The sequence below is a fragment of the Dendrobates tinctorius genome, unplaced genomic scaffold, assembly GCF_039654945.1.
Source record: "Dendrobates tinctorius isolate UK_male_01 unplaced genomic scaffold, ASM3965494v1 ptg000082l, whole genome shotgun sequence".
In the NCBI taxonomy this organism is placed as follows: domain Eukaryota; kingdom Metazoa; phylum Chordata; class Amphibia; order Anura; family Dendrobatidae; genus Dendrobates; species Dendrobates tinctorius.
The window spans coordinates 20,444,347-20,461,348 of NW_027361750.1; the positions used below are offsets into that span (position 1 = coordinate 20,444,347).

Genomic DNA, 17,002 nt, shown 5'->3' on the forward strand with positions numbered 1-17,002 from the left:
GAGCGCTTTAAGAGATGCCTTTCAAGCCGTTCCATGATGTCTCGCGGGCAGTTCTGTCTTGGGAAGTCGCCCTTCTTGTCGTAGTGTCACTTATTATGCGATACTTGGAGCTGACAGCCATGTCCTGTTTACCTCATTTGTTTTTTTTTCTCTCTGCTTTCCAACCTGGATACAATTGTCCTCAGATCGTTTCCGCACCTTTTTTCCCAGCATTCGTTGACCCTTCTATTTTAAACAATGATTTGGTCTTGCCCTCTTTTGGGCCCCACACTGGTATTTCAGATGGATGTAGTTACGCACACCCTGCATGCAATGACGGCTCTCATGACTTTTGTCCTGAGGACGGCACTTTCTTGTAAACCACTTCAGGGCCACAATAGCCGGAGAAATTGATTTGGCTGTTCAGGAGTTATACTACTTTAGAAGCCGCCCATTACAGTAGGGATTAGAGCGTATGCTACGTGGTCGATGTCTGCCCCCTGGGCCATTTGGCTTCGCATGCCAACCGAACAGGACTGCGTTTTGGCTCAGCATTTACACATTCTTGAATCATTACTCATACTCAGGCTTCCGCAGTACGGTCCTCGGCAGATTAATCTGCAACAGGCGGCAGGGCACTCTTGCTCAGCCACTGCATGGGGTTTTATCAGTTATATTGTTGCCCACCCATGGACTGCTTTGGGATGTCCCATGGTCTGTCCCCCAATGAGGCTAAGGAGAAACAGAGATTTTCGTGATAACTCACCGTAAAATCCTTTTCTCCGAGACACTCATTGGGGGACACAGCACCCACCCTGTTAGGCTAGTTTCACACTAGCGTTTTTTAGCACAGCGACTGCCTGCGCACGGCCGCCGCTAAGCCCCACCCCCTGCCGCGCCTCCGCCGGTAGCCCCGTCTACCGGCGCTTGACGCTGCATGCGCCCTGCGTCCCCTATCTTTATCACTGGGGGCGCAGGCTGTGCGCAGTATGCGTTTGGCGGCGCATGCGTCCTTTTGACGGTGCGCCGACCTGCTCCAAACGCAACCTGCTGCAGTTTGGTTGCGCCGGCACACCGTCAAAAAGGCGCATGCGCCGCCAAACGCATACTGCGCACGGCCTGAGCCCCCAGTGATAAAGATGGGGGACGCAGGGCGCATGCAGCGTCATGCACCGGTAGGCGGAGCTACTGGCGGAGGCGCGGCAGGGGCGGGGCTTAGCGGCGGCCATGCGCAGGCCGTCGCTGCGCTCAAAAACGCTAGTGTGAAACTAGCCTTAGCCTGACGGCTTCTGCTTCTTGTCTCCCATTCAGTGGGTTACACTCTGATATGAGGTTGGCGATTGTACTCTAATATGATATTAATGATCTCCTACTGCTTTTGCACCGAACTGGTTCACTTGGGGCCAGCAGGAAGGTGTATGCTGTGGAAGAGGAGCCAACTTTTTTTTTTTTTTTTTTTGTCTCAACTTGGTGTCAGCCTCCTATTGGCTACAGCATAACACCCATGGCCTGTGTCCCCCAATGAGCGTTTCGGAGAAAAGGATTTTACGGTGAGTTATCACAAAAATCTCTGTTTTTCCTTCCACATTGCTTCAGTTCCTGTGAAGCACGTAGAGGGTTAATAAACTTCTTGAATGTGGTTTTGAGCACCTTGAGGGGTGCAGTTTGTAGAGTGATGTCAATTTTGGGTATTTTCTGTCATATTGACCTCTCAACGTGACTTCAAATGTGATGTGGTCCCAAAAAAAAAAAAAAAAAAAAAATGGTTTTGTAAATTTTGTTGTAAACATGCGAAATCTCTGGTCAACTTTTAACCCTTATAACTTCCTAAGTAGAAAAAATTTGGGTTCCAAAATTGTTCTGATGTAAAGCAGACATGTGGGAAATGTTATTTATTAAGTATTTTTTGTGACATATCTCTGATTTAAGGGCATAAAAATGAAACGTCTGAAAATTGCTACATTTTTAAAATTTTCGCCATATTTTTTTTTTTTTTCAAAAATAAAGCAAGTGATATCGACGAAATTTTACCAGTAACATGAAGTAAAATATGTCACGAAAAAAATCTCAGAATCGGCGAGATCCGTTAAAGCGTTCCAGAGCTATAACCTCATTAAGCGACAGTGGTCAGAATTATAAAAATTGGCCTGGTCATTAAGCGCAAAATGGCTCCGTCACTAAGGGGTTAATAGCTTGCCCGCTCGTTGGCCTGGGCTGTCCGGTCTCTGCACATAAGTGCACATCTCTTGTTTAGCGCCACCTCTCGGCTAGCCTACGTGCACCCTGAAACTTTTACCATGAAGAATAGTCAATAGATAACTAAATAAGAACCCACGGCAATTCCCCCAGTGAGAATGTGATGTAATGTGGAATGTAACAAAGCAATTTGGGCCAATTTATGACGTGACCCTCGTATGATAAGGACTCTGAGATGTGCGCGTACTTCTCTAGTCATGGACTTATGCCTTTATCTTTATTTTTGCGTAGAAGCATAAGTGGATCCCTGAAAGTATGTTCCAAATCCCTTATATTTGAACCTGATAAAATTGAAGAGCCCATACTTAAGGTGAGAGTTTCCAGATGATTCCAGGATCAGTGTAGTTATCGAAAGATTAAACTTTTTTTCCCTTTACTTTCTATTACAGATCGCATTGCGGGATTGCTCAAAAATTGAAGTGGACGATGGTGACAATCTATTCAGGAAGTATGGACTTCAGAATCTTTCTCTGAACACCTTTTATTCTGTATGTGACGCGATGTTACATCTCTGCCCCCCCCCCCCCCCTTTTTTTTTTTTTTCTTTCCATATTTAGCAACAAGCACAAAAGATTTTCTGTTGTATTCAGTCAGGTAAGGATTATGTTTTGAGAAGCAAAGCCTCATGTAGAAGTATAAACGTGTTCCTCCATTACTACGTCCATATAACGCACTAATGAGAGCATGTCCTCAATCTTATAGTCTGAGAAAAGCCCAATTAGAGCAGAATTCGCTACATATTCCGTTTACTGCTTGATCTTGACTGATCCATGTCTTTTTTATGATCAATATGTCTTTGAACCACCTGCAGCAGCGCTGATATTCATGCTGGTTGGCATTGACGTGTGTCAAGTGACTACTGCAGCCAATCACTCTTTCATAAGTGTAGACATCCACTCAGACAAAACTTGTAAAAAAATAAAGCAGGTCATATTCTGAAACAAGTGTCACTCCCTCACCAGGATCATTGGTGCCAGCATTGAGTAAAGGCTCTGCTGCTGGAGGGGCGTATGCATTGCATCTATTTTGTGTGGCACTGAATTGATTACACAGAGGTGGTCCAATAATTAAAAAAAAAAAAACATTTTTAACTGAACTTGATCATTTTTACCACCAGCATTATCTCACATCCCATCTAATGTGACCACATAATTATTCCTTGTGTTACTTCTCTTGGAAATGTGTGAATGAATTGAGTGTAACCAAGTGGGGGAGATCTACAGTCTGACAGTGTCCTTTAAGTGCAAGGTGGCTCTTTTACTTAGCGTCCCTTCCACCGCAGAAATAATCGTTTATAAAGTTTTTCCAAAATACCTGATATTTGTCAGGGGGGCCGGACTTTTATCCTCTGCCAGACGCCTCACATCCATCATTCATTTCGGCTCTGGCGCCGCCTCCTTAGTTTCCTTTTGAAAGTCTGGCACCTGCGCTGTACTCTATTTTAAGGGGCATGCGCAGTTAGCGCTGCCTGACGTGCCCGTGCTGTCCGATAATATCTCGGCCTTTGATATCGCGCAGGCCTGAGATCCCGCCCCGCAGTCGTTTATGATTTAATCACACTGCGGGACTGGGATTCTCGGGCATGAGAGACGCAGATAACCACTGCGCATACCCGAGAATCCTAGTCCTGCAGTGTGGATAAATCATAAACGACTGCGGGGTGGGATCTCAGGCCCGCGCGATGTCAAAGGCTGAGATGTTATCTGACAGCCTGGTCACGTCGGGCAGCACAAACTGCGCATGCCCCCGAGCATACAGTACAGTGCAGGCGCCAGACTTTTAAAAGCAAACTAAGGAGGCAGCGCCAGGTCCGAAAGGATGGATGACAGGCGTCTGGCAGAGGAGGAAAGTCCAGCCCACCTGTCAAATAGCAGGTATTTTGGAACAACTTTATAAACTATTATTTCTGCGGTGGAACAGAGGCTAAGTAAAAGAGCCACCTTGACAGAATGCAGCATTAGTGCTGCACAAGGTGGCTCTTTTACTTAAAACGCCTGGAGGGGGTGACAGGGGCCCTTTAAAAGAAGAGAACCATTTACTAGCATGGACTTGTCAGGTGAGCTGAATAGTAGCGCAGAAAACTCTGATTCATGAATGATGCAGTTGATTTGCTTTGTTCTTTGTGATGGGACTAATCATAGATTTTGTTCTTTTTAGGTTAACCTCATCAAGGAACAAAACATTGTTTCTCCCTACAACCTTCAGCGTGTAAGTAACTTTTTTTTTTTTTCCCATTTACTTGTGTCTCGGTGTGGACATTGAGGCAGATTAGCTTTTGAATTTTTCCTCCGCAAATTACCGTATTTCTCGGACTATAAGACGCACCCTAAATTTTCAGAAGGAAAATAGGGGAAAAAAATGAATGTGTCAAATGGGGGTCTGTCTTACAGTCCAAATTCAGCTTACCCGGGGGGGATCAGCAGCGCTGGTGGAGCGGGGTCCGGCGATATGACTCCCAACCCAGGCTGGTGCGGCAGCTGCGGTGGCCTCTGGGAAATCCCATCCCAGGTTGGCTCAGTGGTGATGCTCGGGGCTCCACCAGCATCTTGAGAAAGCCCGGAGGCCCTATCCATTGCTGCGATGCGGTGGCCTCCGGGAAATCCCATCCCAGGCTGGTGCGGCGAGGGTGCTCTGTGGTGCCAGGGGGCTCCACCGCCATCTTGTGAAAGCCCGGAGGCCCCGCATGTCCATTGCTGTGATGTGGTGGCCTCCGGGAAAATGGGCGCCGGGGGCGGTTAATTCTCAGATTGAGATCATGGCAACAAGATCCCATCCCGAGATCATGGCAACAAGATCTCATCCTGAGATCTCGGGAGACGAGATCTCGTTGTCAAGATCTCAATCTGAGCATTTTCTCGGAGGCCACCCAAATCGCAGCAATAGATGTGTGGGGCCTCCAGGCTTTCACAAAATGCCAGTGGAGCCCCCATTGCACCACCGCCGAACCTGCTGCACCAGCCTGGGAAGAAAATGTGAACATTGCCCGGCAGCGTCGTACCGGGACTGCTGCAGAATCGCCCACCACAGTATTTGTAAGTATATTCTGACTATAAGACGCACCCCCATTTTCCCCAAAAACTCTTGGGGGGGAAAAAAGTGCGTCTTATAGTCCGAAAAATACAGTTCTCTGTGTATAAAGCCAAGGAGATCTACATCTCTGGAGTACAGCAAGCGTCATTTGAAAGGAGTAGGTGCTTAGAAATGCCTTCTGTATGGTGAGACAATAAACATTCTCCAGTGCATTGAAAATTACCTTTTCGATGGTACCGTGTCCTTTAGCTGCTTTATAGGGGCACGTCTAAGGGCAAGTCTCCGCCCAGCAAGCTTATGTTGTCAAGATTCTCTTAAAATAAGCGAGGGTTGTCTTAAAGGCCCAGGTGTTTTTAATTAGCAGGAGACTTCAACAGGGATACCGTCTATTTTTCCTCTTGGCTCACATTCTGAGAACATGCGGAAGGGTGAAGTGGTGTTTTTTTATTTTAAAAGCTTTTTGCTTGGTGTTGTGCCTGCGGGGTGGGGTCGCCTGGGGTCATGGTGGCTGAGCCTTGCAACATGGGTGCTATGGCGCACCAGGTCACTCACCATGCTGGTGCACCATTGCTGGGGCAGTGGTTGGAGCATGGCTATGCTGATTTTTAGGTCAGGGACCCACTGAGGGTTCTCTGTGATATGACAGTGGGCTTTATACAGTGTGATCATAATCTAAGAACCTCGTGTTCAGTTTTGTACATTTTTGCATAGCCGCAGTTGATCAATGTACAAGTTTTCGATGTGCGGCCCATGTCGTTTTCTACAGCGATGACTATCTTAAAGGACACCTGCCAGCATGTTTTTTTAAAAATGAATGTAGTAGTATGGCTATGTAGGTGCTTGTCCCCCCAATAAAAGAATATACCTTTTTTTGTGTGTGGAGACAAAAAGGTATAATTTTTTTTATTTTTTTTTTTTATTGAGGGACAGTTACAGCCATACCACTGATACATGTTATGTGCGGACATTGCATTTAACCCCTTTCTGTCATGTGACGTACTATCCCGTCCATGTGCCCTGGGACTTAATTCCCAGGCACGGGATAGTACGTCACAGCGATCAACGGCGCCCACGTGGTGAGCGCCGCTGATCACGGCCGGGTGTCAGGGGCAGTCACGGACCGCCCCCGACACGTTAACCCCTTGCACACCGCGATCAAACACGATCGCGGTGTATCGGGGGTTAAAGGGAAGCATCGGCGGGGGGGCTCCCTCTGTGCTTCCCTGAGCCCCCACAGCAGCGCAATGTGCAGCGCTGCTGCGGAGGGCTCCATCCCTGCAGGTCCCCGAATCCAAGATGGCGACGGGGACCTTCGGGGGCCTGCAGGGAGCTGGCTTTCTCAGTGCCAGCAAAGCGCAGGCATGAGGAAAGCCTGTGCAGTGCCTGTGACAGATCGCTGATCTGTCACAGTGATCTGTGATGTGACAGTTCAGCGATCTTCAGAAAGTTGTGGGAAGCAGGGTGTGTTACAGTCCGCGCTGCCGAGATTCACAAATCACCTGGGATGCAAGATGTTGTAGCAGTGTACTCCTTTATTTCCTCCAACGCGTTTCGGCGCCCTTCCTGGCACCTTCCTCAGGATATCCCTGAGGAAGGTGCCAGGAAGGGCGCCGAAACGCGTTGGAGGAAATAAAGGAGTACACTGCTACAACATCTTGCATCCCAGGTGATTTGTGAATCTCGGCAGCGCGGACTGTAACGCACCCTGCTTCCCACAACTTTCTGAAGGTTTTTCCACGTGCGAGTGGTTGGTGGAGGTCCTGCAGCAGCTGATTCTGTGATATGCTCTCAAGCCAGTTGTGGGTTACACAACTGGAATAGGTGAGTGGAACTGTATTATACCGCTCATACTTCTAGTGTCACTAGTGATAGGGCACTATTGCGCCTCTTGTTCCCCCCACCATTTTTGTATTGATACAGTTCAGCGATCTGTCACATGACAGGTATGTCCCCCCTGGGACAACGTCATAAAGTTAAAAAAAAAAAAAAAAAAAGTAAAAATAATTTTTAAAAAATCGCTAAATTAAAAAAGAAAAAAAAAATTCCCTAATTCATTTTTTGGAAATAAAAAAAACAATAAAAGTACACATTTGGTATCGCCGCGTCCGTAACGACCCGCCCTATAAAACTGTCCCACTAGTTAACCCCTTCAGCGAACCCCTTAAAAAAATAAAAATAAACTAAGCAAAAAATGATTTATCATACCGCCAAACAAAAAGTGCAATAACGCGCGATCAAAAAGACGCATATAAATATCCATGGTACCACTGACAACGTCATCTTGTTCCGCAAAAAAAGAGCCGCCATGCAGCATCATCAGCAAAAAAATAAGTTATTGCTCGCAGAATAAAGCGATGCAAAAATAATTATTTTTTTATATAAAATTGTTTTCATTGCATAAAAGCGCCAAAACATTAAAAAACAACCTAAATGAGGTATCGCTGTAACTGTACTGACCCGAAGAATAAAGTTGCTTTATCAATTTTACCGCAGGCGGAACGGTGTAAACGCACCCCCCAAAACATTCATGAAACGCTGGTTTTTGTTCATTCTGCGTCCCAAAAATCGGAATAAAAAGCGATCGAAAGAGGTCACGTGCCGCCCGAAAATGGTACCAATAAAAACGTCAACTCGTCCCGCAAAAAATAAGACCTCACATGACTCAGTGGGTCAAAATATGGAAAAATTATAGCTCTCAATATGTGGTGATGCAAAAACTATTTTTACAATAGAAAGCGTCTTTTAGGCTGGTTTCACATTTGCGTTTTTTTTCGCGGTAATTTAGCGCTAAATAGCGCATGCGTTTTTTTTTCCTATACTTTGCATGGGATGCGCTTATGTGCGCATACACATGCGTTTGTACGCGTTTTACCGCGCATGCGTTTTTTTGCGGTATGCGCTCGGGCGCACAAAATGCAACTTGTTGCATTTTTTGTGCGTCCGATTTGCCTCAAAAAAACGCATGCGCGCGCAATGCGTTTTTTTACAGCAAGACACCCATTATAAGTCTATGGTGAGCATATGTGCGCATTGGCATGCTTATGTATGCGTTTTTTTGCACATGCGTTTTTTTTTTACCATTAGTTTAGACAATGGAATTTAGGGGTTTGGGTAAAGTTAGGGTTAGTTAAGGGGGTTTAGGGTTAGGGTTAGGGTCAGGGTTAGGGTTAAGTATGGTTTGGTTAAGGGTTAGGGTCAGGGTTAGGGTCAGGTTTAGGGTCAGGGTTAGGGTTAAGTATGGTTTGGTTTAGGGTCAGGGTTAGGGTTAGGGTTAAGTATGGTTTGGTTAAGGGTTAGGGTCAGGGTTAGGGTTAAGTATGGTTTGGTTACGGGTTAGGGTTAGCGTCAGGGTCAGGGTTAGGGTTAAGTATGGTTTGGTTAAGGGTCAGGGTTAGGGTTAAGTATGGTTTGGTTAAGGGTTAGGGTCAGGGTTAGGGTTAAGTATGGTTTGGTTAAGGGTTAGGGTCAGGGTTAGGGTTAAGTATGGTTTGGTTACGGGTTAGGGTTAGCGTCAGGGTCAGGGTTAGGGTTAAGTATGGTTTGGTTAAGGGTTAGGGTTAGGGTTAAGTATGGTTTGGTTAAGGGTTAGGGTTAGGGTCAGGGTTAGGGTTAAGTATGGTTTGGTTAAGGGTTAGGGTCAGGGTTAGGGTTAAGTATGGTTTGGTTACGGGTTAGGGTTAGCGTCAGGGTCAGGGTTAGGGTTAAGTATGGTTTGGTTAAGGGTTAGGGTCAGGGTTAGGGTTAAGTATGGTTTGGTTAAGGGTTAGGGTCAGGGTTAGGGTCAGGTTTAGGGTCAGGGTTAGGGTTAAGTATGGTTTGGTTTAGGGTCAGGGTTAGGGTCAGGGTTAGGGTCAGGGTTAGGGTTAAGTATGGTTTGGTTAAGGGTTAGGGTCAGGGTTAGGGTTAAGTATGGTTTGGTTACGGGTTAGGGTTAGCGTCAGGGTCAGGGTTAGGGTTAAGTATGGTTTGGTTAAGGGTTAGGGTCAGGGTTAGGGTTAAGTATGGTTTGGTTAAGGGTTAGGGTCAGGGTTAGGGTTAAGTATGGTTTGGTTAAGGGTTAGGGTTAGCGTCAGGGTCAGGGTTAGGGTTAAGTATGGTTTGGTTACGGGTTAGGGTTAGCGTCAGGGTCAGGGTTAGGGTTAAGTATGGTTTGGTTAAGGGTTAGGGTCAGGGTTAGGGTTAAGTATGGTTTGGTTAAGGGTTAGGGTCAGGGTTAGGGTTAAGGTTAGTTAGGGTTTGGGTTAGGGTTAAGTATGGTTTGGTTAAGGGTTAGGGTCAGGGTTAGGGTTAAGTATGGTTTGGTTAAGGGTTAGCGTCAGGGTTAGGGTCAGGGTTAGGGTTAAGTATGGTTTGGTTAAGGGTCAGGGTTAGGGTTAAGTATGGTTTGGTTAAGGGTTAGGGTCAGGGTTAGGGTCAGGGTTAGGGTTAAGTATGGTTTGGTTAAGGGTTAGGGTCAGGGTTAGGGTTAAGTATGGTTTGGTTAAGGGTTAGGGTCAGGGTTAGGGTCAGGGTTAGGGTTAAGGTTAGTTAGGGTTTGGGTTAGGGTTAAGTATGGTTTGGTTAAGGGTTAGGGTCAGGGTTAGGGTTAGTAAAGTCATGGTTTGGGTTAGTGTGAGGGGCCACCTAATGTTGGAAAAAAACGCAAACGCGGTAAAAACGCACTAAAAACGCATACAAACGCATAAAAACGCTGCGTTTTTTTCATGCATGCTCATAAAAATGCTTGAAAAAAACGCAGCAGTTGTATGCTTTTGTATGCGTTTTTCAATGCGTTTTTTTGCGGGAAAAACGCGCTGCAAAAAAAAGCAAGTGTGAAACAGGCCTTAGCGTGTGACAGCTGCCAAATATAAAAACCGCCATAAATAGTAAATCAAACCCCCCGTTATCACCCCCTTAGTAAGGAAAAAATAATAACATTAAAAGAAAATGTATTTATTTCCATTTTCCCATTAGGGTTAGGGCTGGGATCAGGGTTAAGGGTGTGTTGGGTTAGGGTTGGAGTTAGAATTGGGGGTTTCTACTGTTTTGGCACATCAGGTGCTCTCCAAATGCAACATGGCGTCGGATCTCAATTCCGGCCAATTCTGCGTTGAAAAAGTCAAATGGTGCTCCTTCCCTTCCAAGCTCTGCCATGCGCCCAAACCGTGTTTTACCCCCACATATGGGGTAACATCCTATTCAGGACAAATTGCAAAACAACTTTTGTGGTCCAATTTCTCCTGTTACCCTTAGGAAAATAAAGAATTGGGGGTTCAAAGTGCTCACCACACATCTAAATAAGTTCCTTGGGGGGTCTAGTGTCCAAAATAGGGTCACTTGTGGGGGGTTTCCACTGTTTAGGTACATCAGGGGCTCTCCAAACGTGACATGGTGTCCGATCTGGATTCCAGCCAATTTTGCATTGAAAAAGTCAAACGGCGCTCCTTCCTTTCTGAGCTCTGCCATGAACCGAAACAGTGGTTTCCCCCCCCCCCCCCCCACACACATATCAGGTATCAGCGTACTCAGGACAAATTGCACAATAACTTTTGCAGTCCAATTTCTCCTGTTACCTTTGGTAAAATAAAATTGAACCTGAAGTTAAATGTTCATTATTATTATTTTTTTTTTTTTTTTAATATTCAAAAAATTCCTGTGAAGCACCTGAAGGGTTAATAAACTTCTTGAATGTGGTTTTGAGCACCTTAAGGGGAGCAGTTTTTAGAATGGTATCACTTTTGGGTATTTTCTATCATATAGACCCCTCAAAGTGGCTTCAAATGTGATGTGGTCCGTAAAAATAAAATGGTGTTGCAAAAATGAGAAATCGCTGGTCATCTTTTAACCCTTACAACTTCCTAACAAAAAAAATTTTGGTTCCAAAATTGTGCTGATGTAAAGTAAACATGTGGGAAATGTTACTTATCAAGTTTTTTGTGTGCCGTATCTCTGTGATTTAAGGGCATAAAAATTCAAAGTTGGTAAATTACGAAATTTTCAAAATTTTCACCAAATTTGTTTTTTTCACAAATAAACGCAAGTTATTTGAATGAAATTTTACCACTAACATGAAGTGCAATATGTCACGAGAAAACAGTGTTAGAATCACCGGGATCCATGGAAGCGTTTCAGCGTTATTACCTCGTAAAGGGACAGTGGTCAGAATTGTAAAAATTGGCCCGGAAGTTAACGTGCAAACCACCCTTGGTAGTGAAGGGGTTAAGGCCGGGGTCACACTTGCGAGTGTGATGCGATTAACTCGCTCATCAATACCCGGCACTGCCGCCAGCACTTGGGACCGTTGGCAGTGCCGGGTATTGATACGTGAGACTGGCTCGAGTTTCTCGCATCACACTCTCGCAAGTGTGACCCCCGGCCTAATTCATTGTTGTATCCAGCCATGGAGGTGGAGACTCTAACTGGTGTATGATGGAGGTTGCGTTAAAACTGTTGCTTTGCAAAATAAATCATATCAGACTACTAAGGACACCTTAGAAGCTGCCAAGGTTTACAAGTAAAAAAATAAAAGAACTTGGTGAATCTCATTAACCCTAAAAGTAAAGATGAATCTTCACATTGGATTCATGTTGCTGTCGGGTATTTGTGCTAACAACATTCCTAACTTTGCAAGTATGAATGGGGCCAAGAAGAAGAGTGCGGTAGTGAGGACATCCATATTCCTTCTATTTCATCACCGCTGTTTGTTTTTGTGGCCTGGGACAGGAGCACTCCCAGGCTGTAGGTGAAGCCTCATAAACCAGAGCCTGCGATGCTAATGTGTAATATATTGTGCAAATAATTTAATTCACTGTTCTTTTTTCAGGGTGGAGGCCATTTTTTCTTTCAGCTGGAAGATTCTAGAAAGGTGGATGATGTTGTACAGAATCTTCTACAGGTATAATCTAAAAGTTCCTCTAGGAACCAGAATTGCTCTTTAATGAGAAGCATAGTTGTGAACACCAGGAGCTTGTGTGTGTATATACAGATAGATCTGTGATGTATGTGGCTCGTATACAATGTTCCTTTACATAATTGCAAAATCTGGGTTTTTATTTTCTTTTTACACCAGGAAATTGTATGAAGTAAAATAAATTATTACCTTTTGATTCCCAATGTTCACTGCTGGTTGTTTACTCTGCTGAAGTGATTGCATTTCGTGCATCCACGTGACCACTGCTGCCAGTCACCTGCATTAGGGGTCTTGAGCCAAACATACAGGCCTTACCTCTAAGTCCTGTGATTGGCTGCAGTAGTCATGTGGACATGCAGCAAAATAAACCTGGAACCATCAAAATGTTGGAACTATACATGTAAGGAATTAAAAGATGAATATTATTATTTTTTTTTATATAACATTATTGGCTCTACGTAAAAGAAAAAAAAACTCTTAACCCTTTCACGAACTTGGCATTTTCCGTTTTCATTTTTCCCCGCAGCTATAACATTTTTATTCTTCTGTCAATATTGGTGTGTGAGGGCTTGTTTTTTGCGGGATGAGTTGTACTTTTGAATGACACCATTGATTTTACCATGTACTGGAAAATGGGTACAAAAAAGTGTGTGAAATTACACTACATTTTGCAATTTCATCAATTTTTTTTTTTTTAAATTCATAACCATATTCACTAAATGCTAAAACTGACCTGCTATTATGATTGTCCAGGTCATTATCTGTTCACAGATACCAAACATGTCTAAGTTCTTTTATTATTTAAGTGCTGGAAAAAAAAATCCAAAGTTAAATAAATGCCATTTTCCGCGTCTCCATTTTTCGGTATCTGAGGCTGGGTGAGGGTTGTTTTTTGCACACCGAGCTGATGTTGTTGTTCATATCGTTTTGAGGTAGGTATTGTCTTTTGATCACCTGTTATTGCATTTTATTGCAATCTTGCGGCAACCAAAAAAAGCTACCGTAATTCTAACGTTTCAGTTTTTTTTTTTCCTTGTTGCGCCCTTTACCGATCAGATTTTTATATTTTGATTGCGATTTTCTGAAAGCAGCAGTACCAAATGGTTTTTTTTTTTTTTTTTTTTTGGGGGGCAAAAGGGGGATGATTTGAACTTTTTTTTATATATTAATTTTGAAAACTTATTTAATTGCTTCAGTAGTCTCCTCAAGAGACTTGAAGCTGCTATGGTCTGATAGTTTATGCTGCATGTAGCAGAGCTTCAGCTCTACTGTGTGTAGCAGAATTGATCTGCTATGTGTCAGATTGACAGCGGCATTTAACATGTTAACAGCCGCGGGTGGATCGCAGTTCCATCCGTGGCGGTTGGGGGCACATGACAGCTGATCAGATCAGCTGTCATTTGCTGGAAAAGATGTGGGCTCTGGCACCAGGATGCCAGGACACAACTTATATAAACATCATAGGTCGTGAAGGAGTTAATTCCTGGTTAATTCTGCTTTTAAAATTGTTTATTTTTTTTTAATTTTTTTATATTCTGAAGAGAATATAGTATGGGGTATGCTTTTTAGCTTTTGCAGTTTGTTTGCATTTGAAATGAGACCTTCTTGATGGTAGCTACCCCATCTTCTTATTACATTATCGGGGTCTGCCAACAAAAATCTCATGTACTTCTGAGATGGGGGATGTTTCTTTCCACTCTGCAAGAGTAACTGAGACACTAATATTTTTCATTACGTAATTATCCGTATCATTAGATCTGTGAGTGACTGCGTACAGGAAGTGTCTGTACTTTCATAGGAACATCTAGGCTGATTATTTTTTTTCGTTTTACAGCTTCAAAGAGCTTCTCGTCTAGAAAAACTTGGAGATCAGACAGCGATGGTACTGGATTAATTTTCTGTTTTAACTTAATAAATTCTCTAGTTTTCTTTATATAACTTGTTTTCTCTTTCGATACCAGATTACTGCTATTCTGCAGTCTCGTTTGGCAAGGGCATCGTTCGATAAAAACAGGTTAGTGAAAGTATGGGCACCTACTTGAAGATGTATAAAAGCAGCTGAAGAGTCACGTACGCCAGACACATAGGGATCAATATTGATAATTTGATCATAAGTATAGTATACTTTATTGCTTCTTAGATCAATGAAATCGTCTTTCAAATTTAAAAAATCGCAAATATTTTTCAACATTTTATAAACAGATGCCAAAACTGATGCCCTCAAAACCAGTATTCAAAAGGAACCTGTCAGCAAATTCATGCTTCCCTATCTGCGGGCAGCATGACAAATCTCCTCCATGATCCCTCATTACAATAAATTGTTGCGGTGTCTTAGAAATCTGAGGCCCCCAATTTACTAAGATTGCGTTTTGCTTGCCAGCCTAGATAAAGGCTTCCCTAGTAGGATGCATGTTTCAGGATAGGGTGTACATTTCTGTCGTAATTTGTCACTTTTGTGGCACAATTAGTCATTCATGCATCCTCGTTTCAAAAATTGGGAGGAATTGATCTGGGCTTGTAACTTTTTTTGTTTTACGCAAGTGGTACAAACTATGTGATTGGGGCAAGGCTGGGCACGGCAAGATGTCCGCTGAGCGGCCCCATCTGACTTTTCCCCTTGTTTCTGCAGCGCTTACAGAATAAAGTGTATTTTATGATGAGGTGAGGTCTATTGGTGCTCCCTGTGGTTTGGACAGCATAAATCTGCTGATGGGTCCCTTTTTATGAGCTTGCACAAACGCAATCACTTTTCAGATTGTAGTCGATACATTTCTGACCCCTTCTTGGCAATGTATTTTCCCTGCACTGTAGAGGAAATGTAGTATTACCGGCTGCCGTTCAGACGTCTGGCACATGAGAGCTGCCGTTTGTTAGCTACTCTCCATTATAGCTCCTACAATGCTTTGGTTCCTGATGTCTTTGAAAAGAATACCATACAGATATTGCATAAGATTGCACCGTGAGATGGTAATGTGCAACACCGCCAACTCATTTTTTTTTTCTTAATCAGTTAAACTTGATGATTTTGGTACCAGAGGCATTATGATTGTCTCCATCATGCCCCCAGTCAAAAAAAGCCTCTTGAATACATGTGAGTGGTAACTGTGAGCAATCTTTCTCTGGTAAGCTCAGCTCAGTCGTTGGTTCTTTAGATGTCCCCTGCCAGTGTTTAGTAGCTTGCTTCTAGCTGCTAGTGTCAGCCCTATTGTCGCTCAGAGGGCTGTATTCTGGCACTCAGAACATAACCTTCACCATTTGTTACCTTCATTGTCTCCTGAGAGCTGGACTGACAGTTTGAGTTTATCTATAGGAAATAGTGGTTTTAGCAGGTACAATGTAGATTCTATTGTTCAAGCATTTAGCTATAGTTAATGCATGCTGCTCTAGCTGTAATATGCATTTGTAGAACATGTATGCTCTCATATTTGGAAGACCTGCTACTTTCTCAAAGAAATGGCGCTTAAATAACCTGGAATAATTCCCTGAGCTCCCATGATTTTGTAAGTTGTATATTCCCATTTAATTCTTTTGGAGAGCAGTATGTGAAATCTCTGCTTTGCAATCCAACTGGGCATTTCTTCAGAGTCTTCTCTGTGGTGTGCACTTTTACCCCTCCCCTCAACTCCCTGCCAGTTACTGCTCAGCACCTGATTCAGAAGTTTAGCAGTCTTAGGCTGGCTTCACACTTGCATTTTTTTAGCGCTGCACCTTATGCATGTGTTCGTATGCGTTTTTGTGCGCATGAGTTTTTTTGTAGTGTGCGCCTAGGCGCGCCGGACGCAGCCTATTGCATTTTTGGTCAGTACGACCTGTCTCAAAAAAACGAATGCGTGAAAAACAGCATTACAGTCTATGGGAACGCACGCGTGCGATAGGACATGCGCACGCATGCGTTTAAAATCGCATGCGTTTTTTCAGTTAACATGGTGAAAAACTGGTTAAATCGCATGCGCAAAAAAACAGCAAACGCATGCAAAACGCATAGTGCGTTTTTTGCATGGGTTTGGTATGCGCACGAGGCGCAGTGCAAAAAAACGCAAGTGTGAAACTAGCCTTACAGTGGCTTGTGAAAGTATTCTCCTCCTTGGCATTTTATGTGGGGGTTTTTTTCCACCACACAACCTGGAATTTCACATGTGTGTGTTTTTTTTTTTTTTTGAAGGGTTTGCATTAGTCTTTGTAAAAATATTCCTGCAGCTGTGAACCTTTTTACTTTTTTTTCTTTTTTATTATGAAGCAAACAACCTATAAATAACTGAAAACTTTAGTGTGCATAACTACGGTAATCCCCACCCCCTAAAATCAGTACTTTGTAGAGCCTCCTTTTTGTGGCAATTACAGCTGCAAGCCATGTTAGATAAGTCTCTATGAACTTTCCATATCTTGCCATTGGGATTTTTGCTTATTCCTCAAAGCAAAAAAGCTCCAGCTCCTTCAAGTTAGATGTTTCCTCTGGTGAACAGAAATCTTCAAGTCTTACCACAGATTTTCCATTGGATCTTAGTCTGAGCTTTGACTAGGCCACTCCAAAACATTTACATGTTTCACCTTAAACCATTTGAGTGTTGCTTTAGTAGTATGCTTTGTTTAATTGTCTTGTTGGAAGGTGAATGTCCATCCCAGTTTCAAAGTGCTGATAAACAGTTTTTACTGGAATATCTCTGTATTTCGCACAATCAATTTTTTTACTCAACTTGGACCATTTTCCCTGTCCCTGCTGCCAAAAAACATTCCAAAAGCATGATGCTGCCACCGCCATGTTTCACTATGGGTATGGTGTTCTTGGGAATGATGAGTAGAGATGAGCGAACATCATCAGCTCCCTCCTTATTCGGCAAGCTATAGCTC

At 43.6% G+C, this 17,002-nt stretch overlaps 1 protein-coding gene across 1 annotated transcript in view; it reads left to right on the forward strand.

The window, feature by feature from the left end:
• The window catches only part of NSMAF (neutral sphingomyelinase activation associated factor), a 135,477-nt gene that overhangs the window by 25,933 nt on the left and 92,542 nt on the right, over positions 1-17,002 (forward strand). Inside the window, exons 3-9 of the mRNA XM_073583956.1 lie at positions 2,467-2,545; positions 2,625-2,683; positions 2,793-2,829; positions 4,393-4,443; positions 12,068-12,139; positions 13,989-14,036; positions 14,116-14,168. Of these exons, the coding sequence (XP_073440057.1) occupies positions 2,467-2,545; positions 2,625-2,683; positions 2,793-2,829; positions 4,393-4,443; positions 12,068-12,139; positions 13,989-14,036; positions 14,116-14,168 (399 nt within the window). The remainder of the gene's footprint in view (positions 1-2,466; positions 2,546-2,624; positions 2,684-2,792; positions 2,830-4,392; positions 4,444-12,067; positions 12,140-13,988; positions 14,037-14,115; positions 14,169-17,002) is intronic.